The following is a 16968-nucleotide window of genomic DNA, read 5'->3' on the forward strand; positions in this document are numbered from 1 at the left end:
GGGGACAACGGTGGGTTGGCGGGTGGAACTCCCAGAGCCAGACGGAACCCACCTCCCTCCGCCCCGCAGAACTACTTTTTCGCTCCCTCCAACAAGACTGCGGCGGAGGCGTCCGCGCGGGGGCGGCGCACATCCGCGGTCGGCGAGCGGAGGGCGGTACGCGGGACAGCGAGCGCGGGTCGCGCGGGCGGCGGGTGCGGCTCGGCACGCCGCGGAGGGATCCCGGGTGAGACGGCTTCCCGAAGTCAGAGGGGAGGAGGCCAAAAAAGTGGACGGGGGAGGGGAAGAGAGAGCTCGCGCTGGATGCGGCCGGGGCCGGGAAGTCAGAACCGGAACCGGAACCCGTGCGCGCGCCTGCGATTGTCGCGCGGCCCCCACCGCTGGCGGCCTCCTCTGCTTGCCGCGCGCGCTCCCGCGAGGGCCCCAGAACCCGGCGAGCCGGCCCTGCGCTCCGAGTCGCCGCCGGCCTCCGGCGCTGGTGCTTCCAGGCCGGGTCGGACGGGAACCTCCCGCCCCTCGCGGGAACCGTCGCCTACCGGCGCGTCGGGGAGGAGCCGCTGCCGCCGCCTGTGCAGACCGCGGAAGAGCCCGGGCCTCCGAGGGATGGGTAGCAGCCCGCGGCGCTGAGAGACCAGGTTCCTGTCACCTCCGGCTGCGGGACCCCCCCCTTGCCCGGCACCCGCGCTTGTCCCGGCGCCCGGAGCCTGGTGGGGGCGGCGAGGAGAACGAGCGGTGTCCCCCGGTCCGGGGCCATGGAGCCGCGCGCGCCTGGCGCGGGGCGGCCCGAGACGCGGCCGAGACTGCGGCCAAGAGCGGCCGGCAGCCCCAGATAGACAGCGGAGCCCAGCGGGCCCGGCCCGGCGCGGAGACTTTCAGGCCCCCAAGGCCGCGAGGAGGAGCCGACATCCAGCCCCGAGCCGATCCCACCCCGGCCCCGGAGGGACTCCCGGGCCGCCTTCCCCGAGGCTCGCCGACTTCTCTCCGTGACAAAGTTTTCTCCGGTGCCTTCCCGAGGAGGATCGCTCCTTAGCTCTAGAACTCGCCTGCTGGCGGACTTGCTCGGTTTGATTTGGGAGATAACTTGCCTCGCTCCCACCCACATCCCCTTTCCTTGACCACTTCCAGTCGGACGTTCTAGATGACTGAATGGAGTTTTGAGTTGGACTCTTGTGTCCCCTACGGAGTCGGGCCTGATCCCAGAGCGCTGGGGGTGGGGTGGAGGTGTTACTGTAAAATGCAAGTTGGATAAAAGGAGGACCTCTCGCCAAGGGCCCCAATGAGTGGCACACAGTCTACTATCACCGACAGGTTGGTATGAAGCTCCCCCTGCGCTTAGCCTCCCAGGATGGGGCCCGACCTAGCAGGAGGGTCAGTGATTGCTGATTGCCTTTGCCGAGTGAAGTTGACAGGCAGCGGACAGAGGGTTATTTCCGAGCTCTCCAATTAGTCTGGGGTTGCTGCCAAGTTACCCGGTTGATTGAATTTGGAAACGTAGTTTTGTTTTGTTTTTTTCTGGAGAGAAACTTTTCTCCAGATTCTCGGAGGAGGGGTAGGTAAAGCCACGATTGTGTTTTTCTGCCCTTAGTGTGCATTAGGATTCTGTACTGATCTTGGAACCAGAGAGAGGAAGGTCATTTTGGGTGAAGGTCAGTCAGTGCCCGATGTCGGCTGGGGTATTGGTGCATCATCAGTTTTACTCCTGTCCTGTAGTTCTCTAGAGCCTGTTGCATTTTAGGACTTTCTGTTTGTGAACTTCACTCTGAGACTGCCGCATGATTTATGAATTTGATGCCCTTGAAGCATTGACTTGCACAGTGTTTATTATCTAATAGTTTTCCAGAATGTTGGAAGTACTAGTAAATCACAGGTTCCTGGTGGGAACAGTATCAAGGAACTGAAAAAGGGCTCGGGAACATCATGGGGCTTGATCTTAATTATTGCATTTTTAGGATTTCATATTCCAGAAACATTTGCATTTAAGGGGTGTAAAGCCTAAGCGAATTATGTAGTAGAAGCTGGCAGGTGGATTTGTTGAGTTGGGTGAGTCCTTTATAGTACTTAACTGTGTTGCTTGGTGGTGGTTGGTGAATTGAGCTAAACCATTTGTGGTTTCAGTGGAGTTCCCTTACTCTTAAGAGTTATTCTTTGGAATATTAGGTTAAGTGATAAAAGCATATTCCTTTACTACATTTTATTTATCAGTTTAATTATGACATTGTATCCAGGTCCCAAGTTTCAGTCAGGTTTTTTTTTTTTGGTCAACCTTCAAACTATTACATCATTAAAAAAAAAAAAGATCAAATAACTGAAGTAAGGGCCCAAAGAAAACACTTTGATGAGAAGTACAACAATAGTACTCCAGCAGAAAGTAGTTGAATTTCCTAATAAGAGAGTTTCACCCAATTGTAAGACTCATTTGTTGATTTTAAAAGGGCCAAATTCCATTGTCATACCATAACAGCTACTCCAGAAACAGAATTTCCTGTTCCTGTTGATGCTTTTCAGTATCACGTGAATGTTCACCTAAGAGATTCCATTAAATATTTAAACTATTATTTCTTTGTTTGTGTATTTTTTTTACTGTGTTTAATTTTCAGCTTCTCAGAGTACATTTAATACGCGTAGCAACAATGCTTATCTTGATTTCTTCTAGTTATTCCCATTCCTTTTCCTTTCAGGGTGTTTTTTGCCTCTGAGAAATCACTTTCATGGGTGTGTGGGTTAATTGTTTTCCTTGTTCATTCAATTCTTGCCTTCTCTGTTGACCCTGCAGACAAGTCTTATTAGGAACTAATGTGGTGTTGGTAGTTTTCATTGCAATAGTAGGGGTGTTTAATTTTGTAGAAACAGAACCTAGGGTCACTAGCTCATTCTGCATGAAAATCACCTAAAAGCCCCCAAGTAATGACGTTTCTTCTTCTTTGCTTCTCAGAGATTTTCTTCCTCTTTCCATTATCTTGGAAATAAAATCTTGGGATTTGTATTTTCTGTAACTTAGATGAGATAAAAATGTACAATAAGCATGAAATTAATTAATGCCTGTTTTTTGCCAGGCACTGTGCTAGGCACAAAGGATTACGAGATGAATATTCTAAGATGAATCTGCAAATTGGTTTGGGTATTAATATTCTTGGATGAGTTCAGGTGCTGCCTGATTTCACATATTCTTTAAAAGAAGAAAGACTTTAAAAGCCACCTAATTTAATGTGCATTGCTGAGACAGTATAGATTTGTGTTTCTTTGGAATTTACTACTAGTTCCCCCCCCCACCCACAAGATTTATTCTTATGTGACCATTGCTTTTTCTTTAAACATATCTTATTCTGTAAATATCAAGCATCCATTGGCTCTTAGGAGAGTAGTTGTCCCTGATTTGAACATAGGTAGGGGTGAAATCTGGAAGTACTGGTTTAGTGTTATTTCTGTGCCAGGATGCCTTAATAAAGTTATGAGTATAGAATAGTTCCTAGCTTCTTCTCAGCCTTACCTACCTCATCCTCTTTTCTCATTGTCTGACTCCAGTGACCTGTAGGTATATTTTGCTGATTCTAGAGCTATTGGCAAATTAACAGTGCCTTTTTAAAGGTCCTTTCAAGTTTGAAGTACTGTATGTGGTGTGGCTTTGTTTTGTAGAGTGTGCTGACCCACCAGGCCAGCTGTGTGAGTTAGAGTTCTTTCATTGTGGTGCTTCTGACTACAGAGTCTGTCTGTCCTCAGTTGAAATCAGACTAGCTGGTTTTGGGCGTTGTTCTGTTTTGCAGTTTGTGGCAGGCGACACATGGCTGAACAAGATAAGAAGGGTTTTATTCTTGTGTTAGGGACGTGCTGGGGCTGGGATGGAATTCAGCTATGTTTAGGCTCTGATTGGTTACTTTGGATACTCAGAACTCTGTTATGTCCTGTTATTATTTTGCAGTTAAATTAACACATTTGTTTACTACCATTTTTTTCCTCTTCATCCTCTACTCCTCAGGCTCTCCAGCCCCCCTTTTAAAGGCGTAGTTATCAATTTAAAACTCAAACTGTGTGTTCACGGTAGCTACTGTTTTTATGTAGTGTATCTGAACTGTTAAAAAAAAAAAAAATCTAACCAGCTTTTGAATACCATCCAGTGTCTTGCTCTGTAACTTCTTTGAGACCTGGAGACTATGTTTTTCAATTTTTAGAACCAGCACTTTAAAAGTGGTAGAAATATCTGATTGCTGCTGTTCGGTTTACATTGATTGCTGCATTCAGTCCTAAAATATATCCTAATTGTTTCTGATCCTCCTAGATGCTTGTGTCTCCCTGAGAGTTTAGGGGTTGTGTGGCAATTGGAATTTCTTCTGAGGGATACGAGGAGAGAATGCTTTTTCAATGGACTGAGTAAATTATTTCAGGCTATCTTCTAGAACAATGAGTTTTCAGGGACAATACAGGTGGGATTTTGTTATAAAGGTCTTTGTTGAAGTAAATGAACTTTTGTCTAGGATTTGTGGATTTTGTTGTTTTTGCTTTATAGATAAACAAAGGTTTTAAATATATTGGCTTTTTTTTTTTTAAAAAAACTGTAAGGTCAGCTTTAAGCTTGTTTAACTGAAGCAGATTTTTTGTTCTTTGTGTTTTTTGTTTTTTTTTGAAGCAAGTTTTTAAAGTGAGTCCGGAAACCTGTGGCTTTATATGCATTTACCCAGTAATTAGCGTTTTCATTCATGATACTTTTTCTGCCAACACTGCCATATAAGAATGCTTTTGGTTAAAAACCAAAACAAAACAAAATTCTGTATGTGTGCTATCTTCAAGGCTGCTTGAGTCATCTGCAAGGTGAGATTATTTGTCACATTCACTTACAAAATCAGTCATTTGATAAATACCAAATTGAAAGTGGGGACCAGGATCACAGTGCTAGCTTCGTATTCAATTTTATGTTGTCTTTTCTTCTAGTTGTTCAGTTTAAAATCCTGATTCATACAGGTATGCAGTAGTAGATTCACTTGTACACTTTTACATGAGTCAACATGTACAGTCCGAAGTAAATTTTTTTAAAAGTACAGCGCTATAGTCTTACAGATAAATGGCACATTTATAAGATGTTCATATGTATTCAGTGAGATGACAAGAGAAGCTTTATTTGAATCATTACAAAAATATGTTAACCTGGTAATACCACTTAACACATTAGTGGCTTCCAGTTGTTAAAATGTAGCATATGACATTGAGTTAACATGTACGACTTTTTAAAAATTTCAATTTAGGAAATGATATTTGAGGCATACATTGATGAAACCCATAAATGATGGATTTTACATATTTTTCTGTGGAGCATTGTGATTCTAGGGAAAACAGTTGGAAAATCTTTGAGTAAACAAAATGTGATTGCCTCTTCTGAAAGCTGTCTAGAAATGGGTATGAATTGCCTACCATACTGATACGGGTTATAGAAGCAGCAGAATATATTAATGGTTTTCCAGAGGTAATTGGAGAAGCGCTTTTACATCATGGTTGTCTAACAAAGTTACTAAAAATGTTTCTTATCATATAATTGCTTATCTCCTAGAAATTGACCATGCCACATTTTCACAAACAGGGAGCTTAACTTCATTAAGTCTCAACCATTAAAACTTGGTTTGGATGATGTTTTAAAGCTTCATTTGAAGACGTGCTCCTTTTCCTTTTAATAATTAAGGGTCTTCAGAATAGTGGTATTTGAACCGAAGTTTTAAAATCAGCAAAATTATAAATATTTTGTTTCCTTTTGTGTGAAATACCCTGATGTATGTAATGATACCCAATAGTAGTGTAGTTCTTCAGCTCAGCGTGAGGCAGATCATCACTTACACTTTAGGCAACTCATAGCACTTAGGTCAAGATTATAAAACTGGATTATGACCTAGATTTTCTGGCTCTCAGGTCCCCCACTTTTCACTTTAAATTATTGTCTTTCTATGTGTATTTTTTCTGTTCTACTTCTCTTGTAACTTTCCAAGCTGACTAAATCAGAGTTGGATTTTTCTGTTACAGGATGCTTTCTAGTACCTTATCCATTCTAATTTTAAGTATCTCTAGAGGATAAAGCTCTCGTCACTTCCTCAGGAGACTGAACAACAATCTGATAGATCTTGTAGTCAGGAAGTTTTTCCTGATCTTTAGCACAGACTTTTCTTTTAAGTTGTCCTGTTACTTGTATATACTTGCTCTACCAGGCTAAATAATGATCTCCTCCCATTTTATGTTTATGTGACTGTGAATGGTTCAGACGGTTATCCACCACCCTTTCCTTCCCCCACCCTTATTCTTTGCTTAGCCAAGTTGTATGTTCTGTTGATTCGTGTCTAAAATTAACCTGTTCCTCTTAATATTCTGTTAACTTTTCTCCAACTGCTCTTCTAATGCAAAGTGATTTTTTTCTTTTGGCGCTGTCCTACTGCAAAGTATGATATTCTATATTTTATGTTTACCCATATGCTAGAACAGCAAGTTCCAGTTTAGTTTTACTGTAATACAGGGGTCTTCAGTTTTCTCCAGGCATAGCCCAAAATTATGAGTAAAGAGATTCTCAAGATCATTTTAACTCAGTTTTACTTTAGATAGTTTTTAGAATGGATGCGGGACATGTCACCATCAAAAAAAAAAACCAAACAGGTTTATATAAACAGCATAATTAGCAAATCGACTAATTAAGCAATTACTCATGTTATAAAAGCCTTGTTTACGAAGTGATTCTTTCCAATATGAGTGCCCCTAATGTAACCAGTGTTATCAGTTATGTGTCAAAAGTGTAGCAAATGATAAGCCATGCTTGGTTGAAAATTAATCAGAAATGAAGGTGAAACATCTCTGAACTTAGAAGTAAGTGAAGAGATGTAATTGTAGCTTTAAAGTAAAATCTCTGTTACCATATGGTGAGATACATCTGTAAGTTGTTATTCCTTTCTTCTTTTTTTTTGTGGTGGTTTTTCAGTCTTATCTTAAATTGTGTGTCATTTTTTCCATTGTTTGTGCGTGTGTTGTTTTACTTTATTTTTTCTTGTTATTTCTACATATTGGTGAAAAGAAATAGACTTTCAATGCTTAGCACTATTTTTTGAGTAAGATATACTGTTATTAATGTTGAAATAATGTTTTAGTTTCTTACTGTATTTACAAGAATTGTTATTAATGATAAGTAACAGAAGGGAAAAGTGGGTACTTAAATTATTATAAGATATATATATGTAAGATTATAAAGCTTTTGAATGTTGTATTAGTAGACCTTTATCGTTGATACTTAGTTTAAAATTATTTAAATAGATGTCTTTGTTCTTTTGTGTTTTGCTAGTGATTTTGTTTCCTCAAACTTTAGAATTTTGGAAACAGGCCAGATCTAGGGCATTTTACTTTCTCTACTTAGGATATCTAGAGTACCAAGATAGCCTTATAAGAAAGAAGTTTATAAGAGAGTTTCTAACTCCAAGACAAACCTATGAAGCTAGTACCAAGAATAATTTTCAGCTCTTTGATTTTGCAGAGGTAATTCATGATGGTGCCAAAGGTCAGAGGCCTTGCCTAAATTGCATAAGAATGCATTACTGACTTTAAGTAAAAGGAGAAATATACTAAATTTTCCATACTAAATTAACATGCACCAATGCAGCTGACAGTTTAGATTCATACCAAAACAGGATCTCTTACTAATTCAAGTGCTGAATCCTGGTTTTTGAGATCACAGTCACATGATAGGCCTGGGTGGCTTCCCAGTGTTGAGAGAGAAGCAAATCTAATAATGGCAGTGAAAAAGTAGATTTCTTGTCGTGGGACTGTGAGTAACAATTCATGAAGAAATTGGAAATATGTAAGAAAACCTGGTTTAGTTAATGTTTACTCTTAGCCACTTGTCACACTGCTTTGTCTTTTGTTGCCTATTGTAGGCATTTAAAGGTATTGCTCTGAGACTACAGTTTTGGTTAAATATTACATTTAAATGCTGATCTTAGGTTCACACACTTGAGCTTAAGGAGGATTTTGCAGGTCTTCTGTGGATTCAGAAAATGTAGATTATTCTGTTGTTGAAAAACTGGAGACTTCTCAGCATCTGAATAAATTATATGTGAAATTGATCATACAAGGCAGAAGGTGGCTATGTCTTGTCCAGAAGAGTAACAAGTCCCCCAAATATACTTATATACTTAAATACATATACCTTGTGAAGGTGCTTAGACATATCCTTCCATAGATTTTAGATGGAAAACTCTGCCTGTGTTCCAGACACAAGCTGATCTGTTGTGGTTGTCCTGTACAGTCTCTGTGGTTTACTCAGGGGAAGTGGTTCTTGTGGGTAAGGGTCTGATCTTTTCAGAGATTGTTGGTAGCACATGCCATGCACTGTCAGCTTACTTCCTGTCTTATTGGCTGTTTGGGCAAGACCTCCTCAGGGCAAGTACTGCTGAAGGGGTATTTAAATATTTTTTAGTGGCAGGATAGATGGTTATAATGTTGTATAATACTTAACTCTCAGGCGATATGAGGGTTAAATTAATGTTTGTAAAGTGCTTTGAGATCCTAAGATGAAAAGTGTGGACATGTCCCTAATCATATTTGCAGGTTATTGCTCAAATTTAAGTAAAAACATAGTCATGTAGTAAAGCATTAGTTTATTGGCCTTGAGACTTCTGTAACCATTCAAGTGTTGTTTAATCACCACAAGAGTCATGGTTAGAATTTTTTCCTTTTCTTTTTTCTTCTAATGCTTTTTAAAATAATTTTACCCTACATGGGTTAACTTAGTGGAGTAGATACCTTGTCTATAGTTAAGGCTTGTCTGTGGTTAAGGCTTATTCACAAATCTTAACACCTAGAGCGAGCTTCTTCAGCAGCTTAATTGGCATACTAAAATAATGTAATTGAGAGGATTTCCTTTGAGATCGGTAGCTGCACCACCCATATACAAAACCCTATATTTGCTTTGCTGAAACCTTAGGATGAGCAAACTGATAGAATTGCATGTGTTATACTCCTAATTTTTAAAAACGTTGTTTTCCCAGTTAGCCTTTGCCACTTTAAAGAATTAACAATGAATGTTTTATGGAAAGAAGTTTTCTTTAAAGCTAAATTGCAACTAATTTTCGAGTTCCTTAAGGGTAGGAGGATAGTTCTTATTCATTTTTAATCAATTATTATCTGCGTTATTATATTTTTATTCCCTTTTAATGCTAAAAAGCATAAGGAAGAAAAAAAAATCGCCCAAATTATCCAGCTGTCCAGATGACGTTATTCAGGTCACACATACAGGTCACACACACACACACACACACGCACAAACACACGTACACACGCATGAAAATTCAAGTGATAGATAATATGATATAATACTATATAAAGTCTCCCTCTGATCTTAGCCCTATTCGTATACACCCTCTGGTTCTCAGACTCTCCTCTCAAAGATAACTATAGTTCATTTTTGTGTGTGTCTACTTTCCTAAACATTCTTATAATATTTTAATATTCTTTGTACCTAGCCTGTAGTAGGTGTATCTATCAGCTTTTGCTAGGTTGTGCTACCATAGCAACACCTTCAAATATCCGTGGCTTACTGGTTTACTCCTTGCTTACATTGCATCTTGTCAGCTGTGGATTGGTTGAAGCATTTTTGGAACCCAATATGTTATTACTGTGGCAGAGGGAAAGAGCAGGAAAACTGCTCATGCAAACATACAATGGCTTTTAAAACTTCTACTCAATCAACGTGTACATTACATCACTTACATGTCCTTGGCCAAAGCAGTCATATGGTCACGCTCATTGTCAGTGGGCCACGGATGTATACTCCTCCCACAGGTGGCATTGCAAGTCAAATGATAATGGGTGAGGCTGTATAATCCTCTTAAGGAAGGAAATGGGAGAGTGAATTATTAGGAGCAATAATATAGTCTACCCCTGGAGGTGATCAATAAATGCTTGTTAAATGTGAAAGTTTTTTTTTATGGAATATTTCAAACATATACAAAAGTACAGAGAATAGTATGATAAACCTCCATGTTCTCATCAATAACATTCGGTGTATGGACAATCTTGGTTCATCTGTTTCCTTTCCCTGCTTCTCCACTGGATTATTTTGAAGCAGTTGCTGGATATCATAATTTCACCCATAAATATTTCACTGAGTATCTCTGAAAGATAAAATATGAAAGTGTAACTTCTTTTAGTAAATTCTTACTATTTAGTTGGAGGTAATGGTACTGTGGACTGACAGGTGTCAAGTAGGAAAGGAGGTTCATGAAGTATGTCTAGGATTTGACAGCCAGAAAGTTGTTTTGATTTCATTTTGAGTGTTTCTGGAGGAGGCTTACAGCAGAATGTCATCTATTTTTCCAATTCCTCCTTTTCTCTACTTTAGTGCATGTGTGTGTGTGTGTGTGTGTGTGTGTGTGTGTGTGTGTGTGTGTGTGGTATAAGCAGGTAATTAACCTCTGGAAAAAATAACATTGCAACAGATTTGATTTGCAGGAGGTTCCATTTCTCACTGAGCCTCTGTTGGAATGATGCCAACTGAAAGGAATCCCAGCCCTTAATGGCTCTAAGTCTTCTGGGAGTTCCCAGTCAGTGATGTTATTTACTCTGGAGACAAACATCAGAATCATTTATAAAAATTCTGTATTCACCTCTGCTGTTTGCTGTGCAGAGAAAGGTTCTATCAAATCTTTAAGGAGATCCCTAAGATGATATAAAAAGTATGGAAGTGAATCTAATTTTAGTTTAGAAATAATTAAAGTCACTTTCAACTGCTTAGGTTAGTTCATCTGAGGGCCTTTTTAAAGCCTCCATTTTGACTCAAGACTTCATAGATTTTACTAGCATATAGTGTAATACAGTAAGTTTACTTATCATTTCTATGGTTATGGGAGTAATAGACATTATATTATGGATCTAGAATCATAAGTTTCACACGACATTCTTTGGGGAGGGGGTGTTATGTAACAGTGGGAATCAAATTAAAACAGATATAATCCCTTCTTCAGTTTGTAGATTGGCAGGTGACAATGAGGTGATCAAAGAGGATTTATTCAGGCTAGTGAATAAATTATTGTATATAACATGAAGAAAATAGTTTATTTTAGTATAGTGTTATCTAATTATGTTTTCTTAACTGGCTTCTTTCACTGTGCATAGAAATACTTAGATTAAAGTGGTCTTTCTAGGTATCCAAGTAGTTTTCATTTTCTTTAATTAAGTTATATTGTTAATCTCATTTCAGAATCCATGTAGTGACTGAAGTAGAAAATTGGCTATCATTGATTTGCACATAAAATTTTATTTAAATTTGATTTTTTCTTGGCATTGGATTGATTCTGGCTTTGGGGCAATACAGTCTATTTTTAATAAAAATAATAATAAGCAGTTTTTTTCCCATGGAGAATAACTCTTTGATTTGCCTTTTGTTCATATTATTTTTCTGTTGTATCATGATTGAAAAACATTCATTTTCAGAGATAATAGTTTGTTAGTACCTTTGTCAGAATAATATACTTGCACTTTGGTTGCGTTTTAGTTGCATTTGTTTATTGTGTAATTTGGGGAACAGTTTGTGGTTTCTTGTAACTTATGTATTTGTGTTTACTTGTGCTTCTTGTGTATTTATCCAGAAGCCCTACATGATCAGAATTCTTGAGACAGTGATTAAAAGTAAATTGGGTGTGTTAGTAAATGGATGTGAATAGTTAAAAAAAAAAGAGAGAGAGAAGGTTCTTAACATGCAATTATTGCATAACAGGATACAAGGTATAATTTGTTTCCAAAAAAAGAATTAAGTAAAATATATCTATTGATAAATATTAGTAATTATATTAATTTTGACTTCCCTGGCAGAGTTCTTTTTGAGATTTTCTCTTCGTTAGAGATTAAAAGCAGCTTTTAAAGGAAAAGATATTTTAGCACTTAATTATATATATATATTAGTTTTAATTTTTTAGCCTTTGTAAGAGAGGAGTAGTAAAAGGGAAATGAATGAGGATGATGTAGAGAAAAGAGCCTGGGTTTTGGTGCGTCAGACTTGTTCTGCTTACAAGCTGGAAGACCTCAGGCAAATTTACGTCTCTGAACAACAGTTTAGTTTTCTCATCTGTAAAAATTGGAATAATATCACTTACCTTTAGCGTCGTCATGAAGATTAAATGAGAATGTATTTAAGTACATTAAAGAGGTCAGTAAGTTACAATAGCTCTTATTGTTTAAACCTCAGAAATTAGTTAGGTTTTCCTACAACTTTGATCTATGCATTTAAAATGATTTTTAATTCATATGTATTTGCTGCTGCTACTGCTGTGACAGTGTTTTTTCCTTGCTGTGATAATATTCCCTTTCTCTTATATTTCAAATTATAGGCTGTTCTTAGAATTAAGGTGCATTTGCAAGTGAGGAATAGACTAAAGAGACAGTTATTTCAACTCAGACTATGAAACAATAACATCTCTAGTTACAGAATCAGTAAGACTTTAGGATTGACAATCAACCTCTTTTTGTTTGTTTGTTTTTGAATTTTATTTAATTTATTTTTTTATACAGCAGGTTCTTATTAGGACAATCAACTTTTAAATCTGCTTTAGATCACTCAGAATTTGTCCAGTTCTGTCTGGACAACATCAGTTCATTTGTTTATTCATTTGTTCAGTTAAATATTGAATGGCTACTCTGTGTAGGTCACTGTGTTGGCAGAGTTATTTTGTGTTCTTGTTACCTGCTGATTTACATTTAAGAATTAAGAAATTTACCCGTAAGAGTGATATTCATTGATTAGTGTTGAAGGTTAAGGTGGGAAGTCATGTGTATTTTGGTGAAGTAGTGGTATGAAATCATAATTGTTAAATTTATCTTATTTTTTAAAGAAAAAAATTAATGTTACTTTTTATCATATATTATCTTTTTATGTTTCGTTTCTATTTTTCAATTTAATTGTTTTTTGGTGAGTATCTAAACTAAGATGAAAAGGGCATGGAATAGGTTGAAATTTAAGAAGCTTTTAGATGTCCATTGCTTTTGCATAGAAGAAATCACATTTTATTGATTAGGCATTGCTTTAGTCACTACTTGAAGGAGAACCTCTCTACTCATTAGCTACCTCTTTGAAGGTAGTAGCAACCCATTAAGCCTATACTTTGTCATCCAGTGATAAATATGGTGATGAGTTGATCAGTGGAAGATTCTGGAAACTACAGTAGTTTGATTATTAGGAAGACTGCTTAAGTCATGATGACTTGTTGCTCTAATAGTTTACACATTAGAAAGGTGGCAAGGTGAAACTAGGGGAAAAATGAACATTTAAAATGAGATGAGGGCTTCCCTGGTGGCGCAGTGGTTGAGAGTCTGCCTGCCGATGCAGGGGACACAGGTTAGTGCCCCGATCTGGGAAGATCCCACATGCGGCGGAGCGGCTGGGCGTGTGAGCCATGGCCGCTGAGCCTGCGCGTCCGGGCCTGTGCTCCGCAACGGGAGAGGCCACAACGGTGAGAGGCCCACGTACCGCAAAAAAACAAACAAACAAAAATTGAGATGAAATTTAGTTTTATAAGGAAATTTGGGATGTGGTAAAGGATTTTATATTTATTGAGTACATACTAAATGCTGAACACTGTCCTAGGTGCTCTCTGTGCATCGTCTTTTTAAATTTTTCTCAGCTATGTAAGTTAAATGTTGTTATTCCTATTTTAAAACGGAGAAAAATGATGTTCTGAGACCTTCACTACTTGCTCAAGGTCATATAGTTTCAAAACAGAAGAATTGCGGTCACATTGTTTCTAAACAGAAGAATTGGGATTATGATTCCAATGCCCACTTTCTTCTGGCCTACTGGTCTCAGGTTTGCTTATACTATGATTGGCTCATCTGGACCAGTCAGTGGATCTTTTAAATCAGTTGGATGAAACCCAGAAAGTGGATTTTGTCTTCAACAAAACCATTAAAGTGTTGTCTTTACATTATAATTTCATAACTATGTTTTATTCTTTTTACTCTTAATCGCCTATTTACTTACTCCCTTTTCCAGAGGGATTTTGTCTCATTTCCTCTAAAAAATGGCTACATTGTATTTCCATTTCTTACTCATTTTTTGAAAATATATACATACATCTGTAAACATTGGACTTTTTGAAGCCGAATATGTATTGCTTGTAAGTCATTTTACATTATAACTATTCCAAAGTTCTTTTAAGAAGTTGAAGGGACTTTCCTGGTGGCGCAATGGTTAAGAATCCACCTGCCAATGAAGGGTACATGGGTTTGAGCCCTGGTCCAGGAAGATCCCACATGTCGCGGAGCAACTAAGCCCATGCGCCACAACTACTGAGCCTGTGCTCTGAAGCCCACGAGCCACAACTGCTGAGTCCGTGTTCCACAACTACTGAAGCTCACGTGCCTAGAGCCCAGGCTCCGCAACAAGAGAAGCCACTGCAATGAGAAGCCCACGTACCGCAACGAGGAGTAGCCCCCGCTCGCCGCAACTAGAGAGAGCCCGCGCGCAGCAACGAAGACCCAACACAAACAAACAAACAAATAAATAAATAAATAAAAGAATTTTAAGGCCCATCTAATACAAGTTTTATTTATTTATTTTTTATTATAGGCACACAAAACAGAAGTGACTCAAAAAATTGTTATACTGAGTACATAAGAGTAAGAAAAGGCAGCAAATGAATGATTTTAATAGTAAGTGATTGGGCCTTTGTGGAACAAATGATATAAGCAAATTGGGTTTAAGTTTTTTCTTAGCAAGTATCTATGTTTGGTTAAGTGGTCATGGAGACTATATTTTCTTTTTAAAGATTTCTTGTTATAGTAGTGATCTTCTCTTTGTCATTTAGTTTATATTTTCTGCCACTTAAAGAAATATCCCTTTTATTCTAGCTCTAGATGCATCTTCTGTGCCATAATACATTGTTACTTTTAATCTTCATTTCTTCTTTGTAAATGATTTTTTTTATTGTTGTAACTGACAATTCCGTGGCATGAATCGTTTTAGTCTAGCCACTCTTTATGCCATAACATTGGAAAACTTGCTTAAGAGATATTTCAGTGTGTTGTTTTTTAACCTATTAACTCTTTTGAGCTATGAATTGTTTTCTTGCATTTTCTTAGTAACCCTAGAGAATCTAGAACAGAGATAGGCAGATAGTTGGTTTAAAAAAGAAGCCCACAAACCAAATCATTATTTAATAAGTACTGTTTCTAGGTAGAGAAAGGCTAGAGAATTCTGACTTGAGAATTTTACTAGGTTTCAGACTTACAAAGAGGCTGCATGCAAAAAGGCAGTGCCCTTTGAAGCATTCTTATGGATGTGGAGACTTTATAGCCCTTAGGGAGATCTACAGACATCCGCTATGCTGAGTTCTGGGAAGCTGCTTTTTCCCATGCTTGCAGCCTCCCTGTGGGGTAAAGTTCTGTTAATTTTGCATAAATATTTACCATATCTCATTTTAGCTAGCATTGCTTCCTCACACTGTTAGCAATAAGGAAATCTTTGCTTATCCAGCTTGCAAAGTTTGTTATCGATATGACTCGTCTGGAGAATGTTGTTATCTTTTCGGGTTGATGAAGTTAAAAGTCACATTGGAAAATATAATGAGGAGGTAGATTACAAATTCACAGCCTGTAAATAATCTATTTATTATAGAAATATTTGCCCATGCTTGTTTTCCATATTTAAAAATGAGCAGGTTATTATCATACAAACAGTATGATTCACTTCAATCTTGTCACATCTAACAAGTCAAATCATTGTCACTTTCATATATTTTGTCTGTATGATACTAGAGTAATTTACATTCTCATTTACTACACTTTCACAGTTGTTTCCTCATTTAGTAACAATAAGCTTCCATTTGTTAAGTATAATTCTAGGTGCTTTATATGCATTATATTTAATACATACAACAACACAAGACAGATGTTATTCCTGTTTTACAGATGAGAAAAAACTTAGATTCAGAGACATTCATTGACTAGCCCAGTATTTCCCAGCCAGTACATATTTGGGACCAGCTTTAAAATCCAGGTCTTATGACTCTTGGTTCATTGTATTTGTTACTGCACATAATTTTGGGTAACTATGATTTCTATGAAGTTAGAATCCAAACACAACTAGAAAGTATAAAATTCAAATGAGAGGGTTCAGCCAAAGAAGTTTATTTATTTAGTCTCTTATCTTTTAATGTAAATTACAGCAGCAATTTCTAAATTGTGTTCCAGAGAACATCCAGGACATTTTAATAGGAAAGTAATTTTTTTGTTTTCCATAATTTTCTTAGGAGCCCTACATTGTCTCAGGCACTCAAGGCAAAAGGTAGAATGTAAAATGGAATTAATGGAATTAATATGTAATCCCCCAAATTTTATTATTTAAAAAAGGTCCAATTTATTATTTTAAAAATGGACCAGTCTGGTTTTTTAGTCGAAAATAGTTCAATATTTGCAGTTTCATGTGATTTATCCTAGGATCTATATGACTACATCTTAGATCTTCTTGTTGCTTGGAAAGATTCTACTTTCAAGTTTTTGTGTTTTTCTACTTCTTACCTTCTCCTTCTCCTTCTCCCCCCCATTCCCTTCTCTATGCATTCTTTGCCTTCATTGTCATCACTGGGCTTCTGATCTCTCCCATCTGACCCCATCTAGAATCTCTCCTCTTCCTCAACCTTTTAGTTTCCTCAAACTTTTATTTATTTCCAGTTGAGTCCTTTTGCCGTTCTCTGTCATTTTCTGACCACATGGTAGATACGTGAGAGGCCTCCTGTATTATTTACCAATTTTCTTTAGAGTAGCCTAGCAAAAGTGATTTCAGAGATGATACTTTTTATTTTGACCTATCTCACCCTTTCTTTGCCCACCTAGGAGGTAGTAACTCATTAATCTCTTCATCAAAAATACATTTATTCATTAAAAATCATATAGTAGGCAGTGTAGCATTTTATACATAATAGTTTACTTATTCCTTACAATGACACTGTGAGGTAATGGGTTTTATTA

At 38.0% G+C, this 16968-nt stretch overlaps 1 protein-coding gene across 3 annotated transcripts in view; it reads left to right on the forward strand.

Moving 5' to 3' along the window:
- The first annotated feature begins 1050 nt into the window (after nucleotides 1-1050).
- The window catches only part of ARHGEF12 (Rho guanine nucleotide exchange factor 12), a 143845-nt gene continuing 127927 nt past the window's right edge, over nucleotides 1051-16968 (forward strand). For 2 of the 3 annotated variants that reach the window (XM_067751340.1, XM_067751341.1), the window contains exon 1: nucleotides 1052-1308. In XM_067751340.1, coding sequence (XP_067607441.1) covers nucleotides 1277-1308 — 32 coding nt within the window. In that variant the 5' untranslated portion in view covers nucleotides 1052-1276. Of the gene's footprint in view, nucleotides 1309-16968 lie in introns of all 3 variants that reach the window. The other variant, XM_067751343.1, reaches the window with a different exon arrangement.

The sequence above is a fragment of the Pseudorca crassidens genome, chromosome 9 (assembly GCF_039906515.1).
Source record: "Pseudorca crassidens isolate mPseCra1 chromosome 9, mPseCra1.hap1, whole genome shotgun sequence".
NCBI classification, from domain to species: Eukaryota; Metazoa; Chordata; class Mammalia; order Artiodactyla; family Delphinidae; genus Pseudorca; species Pseudorca crassidens.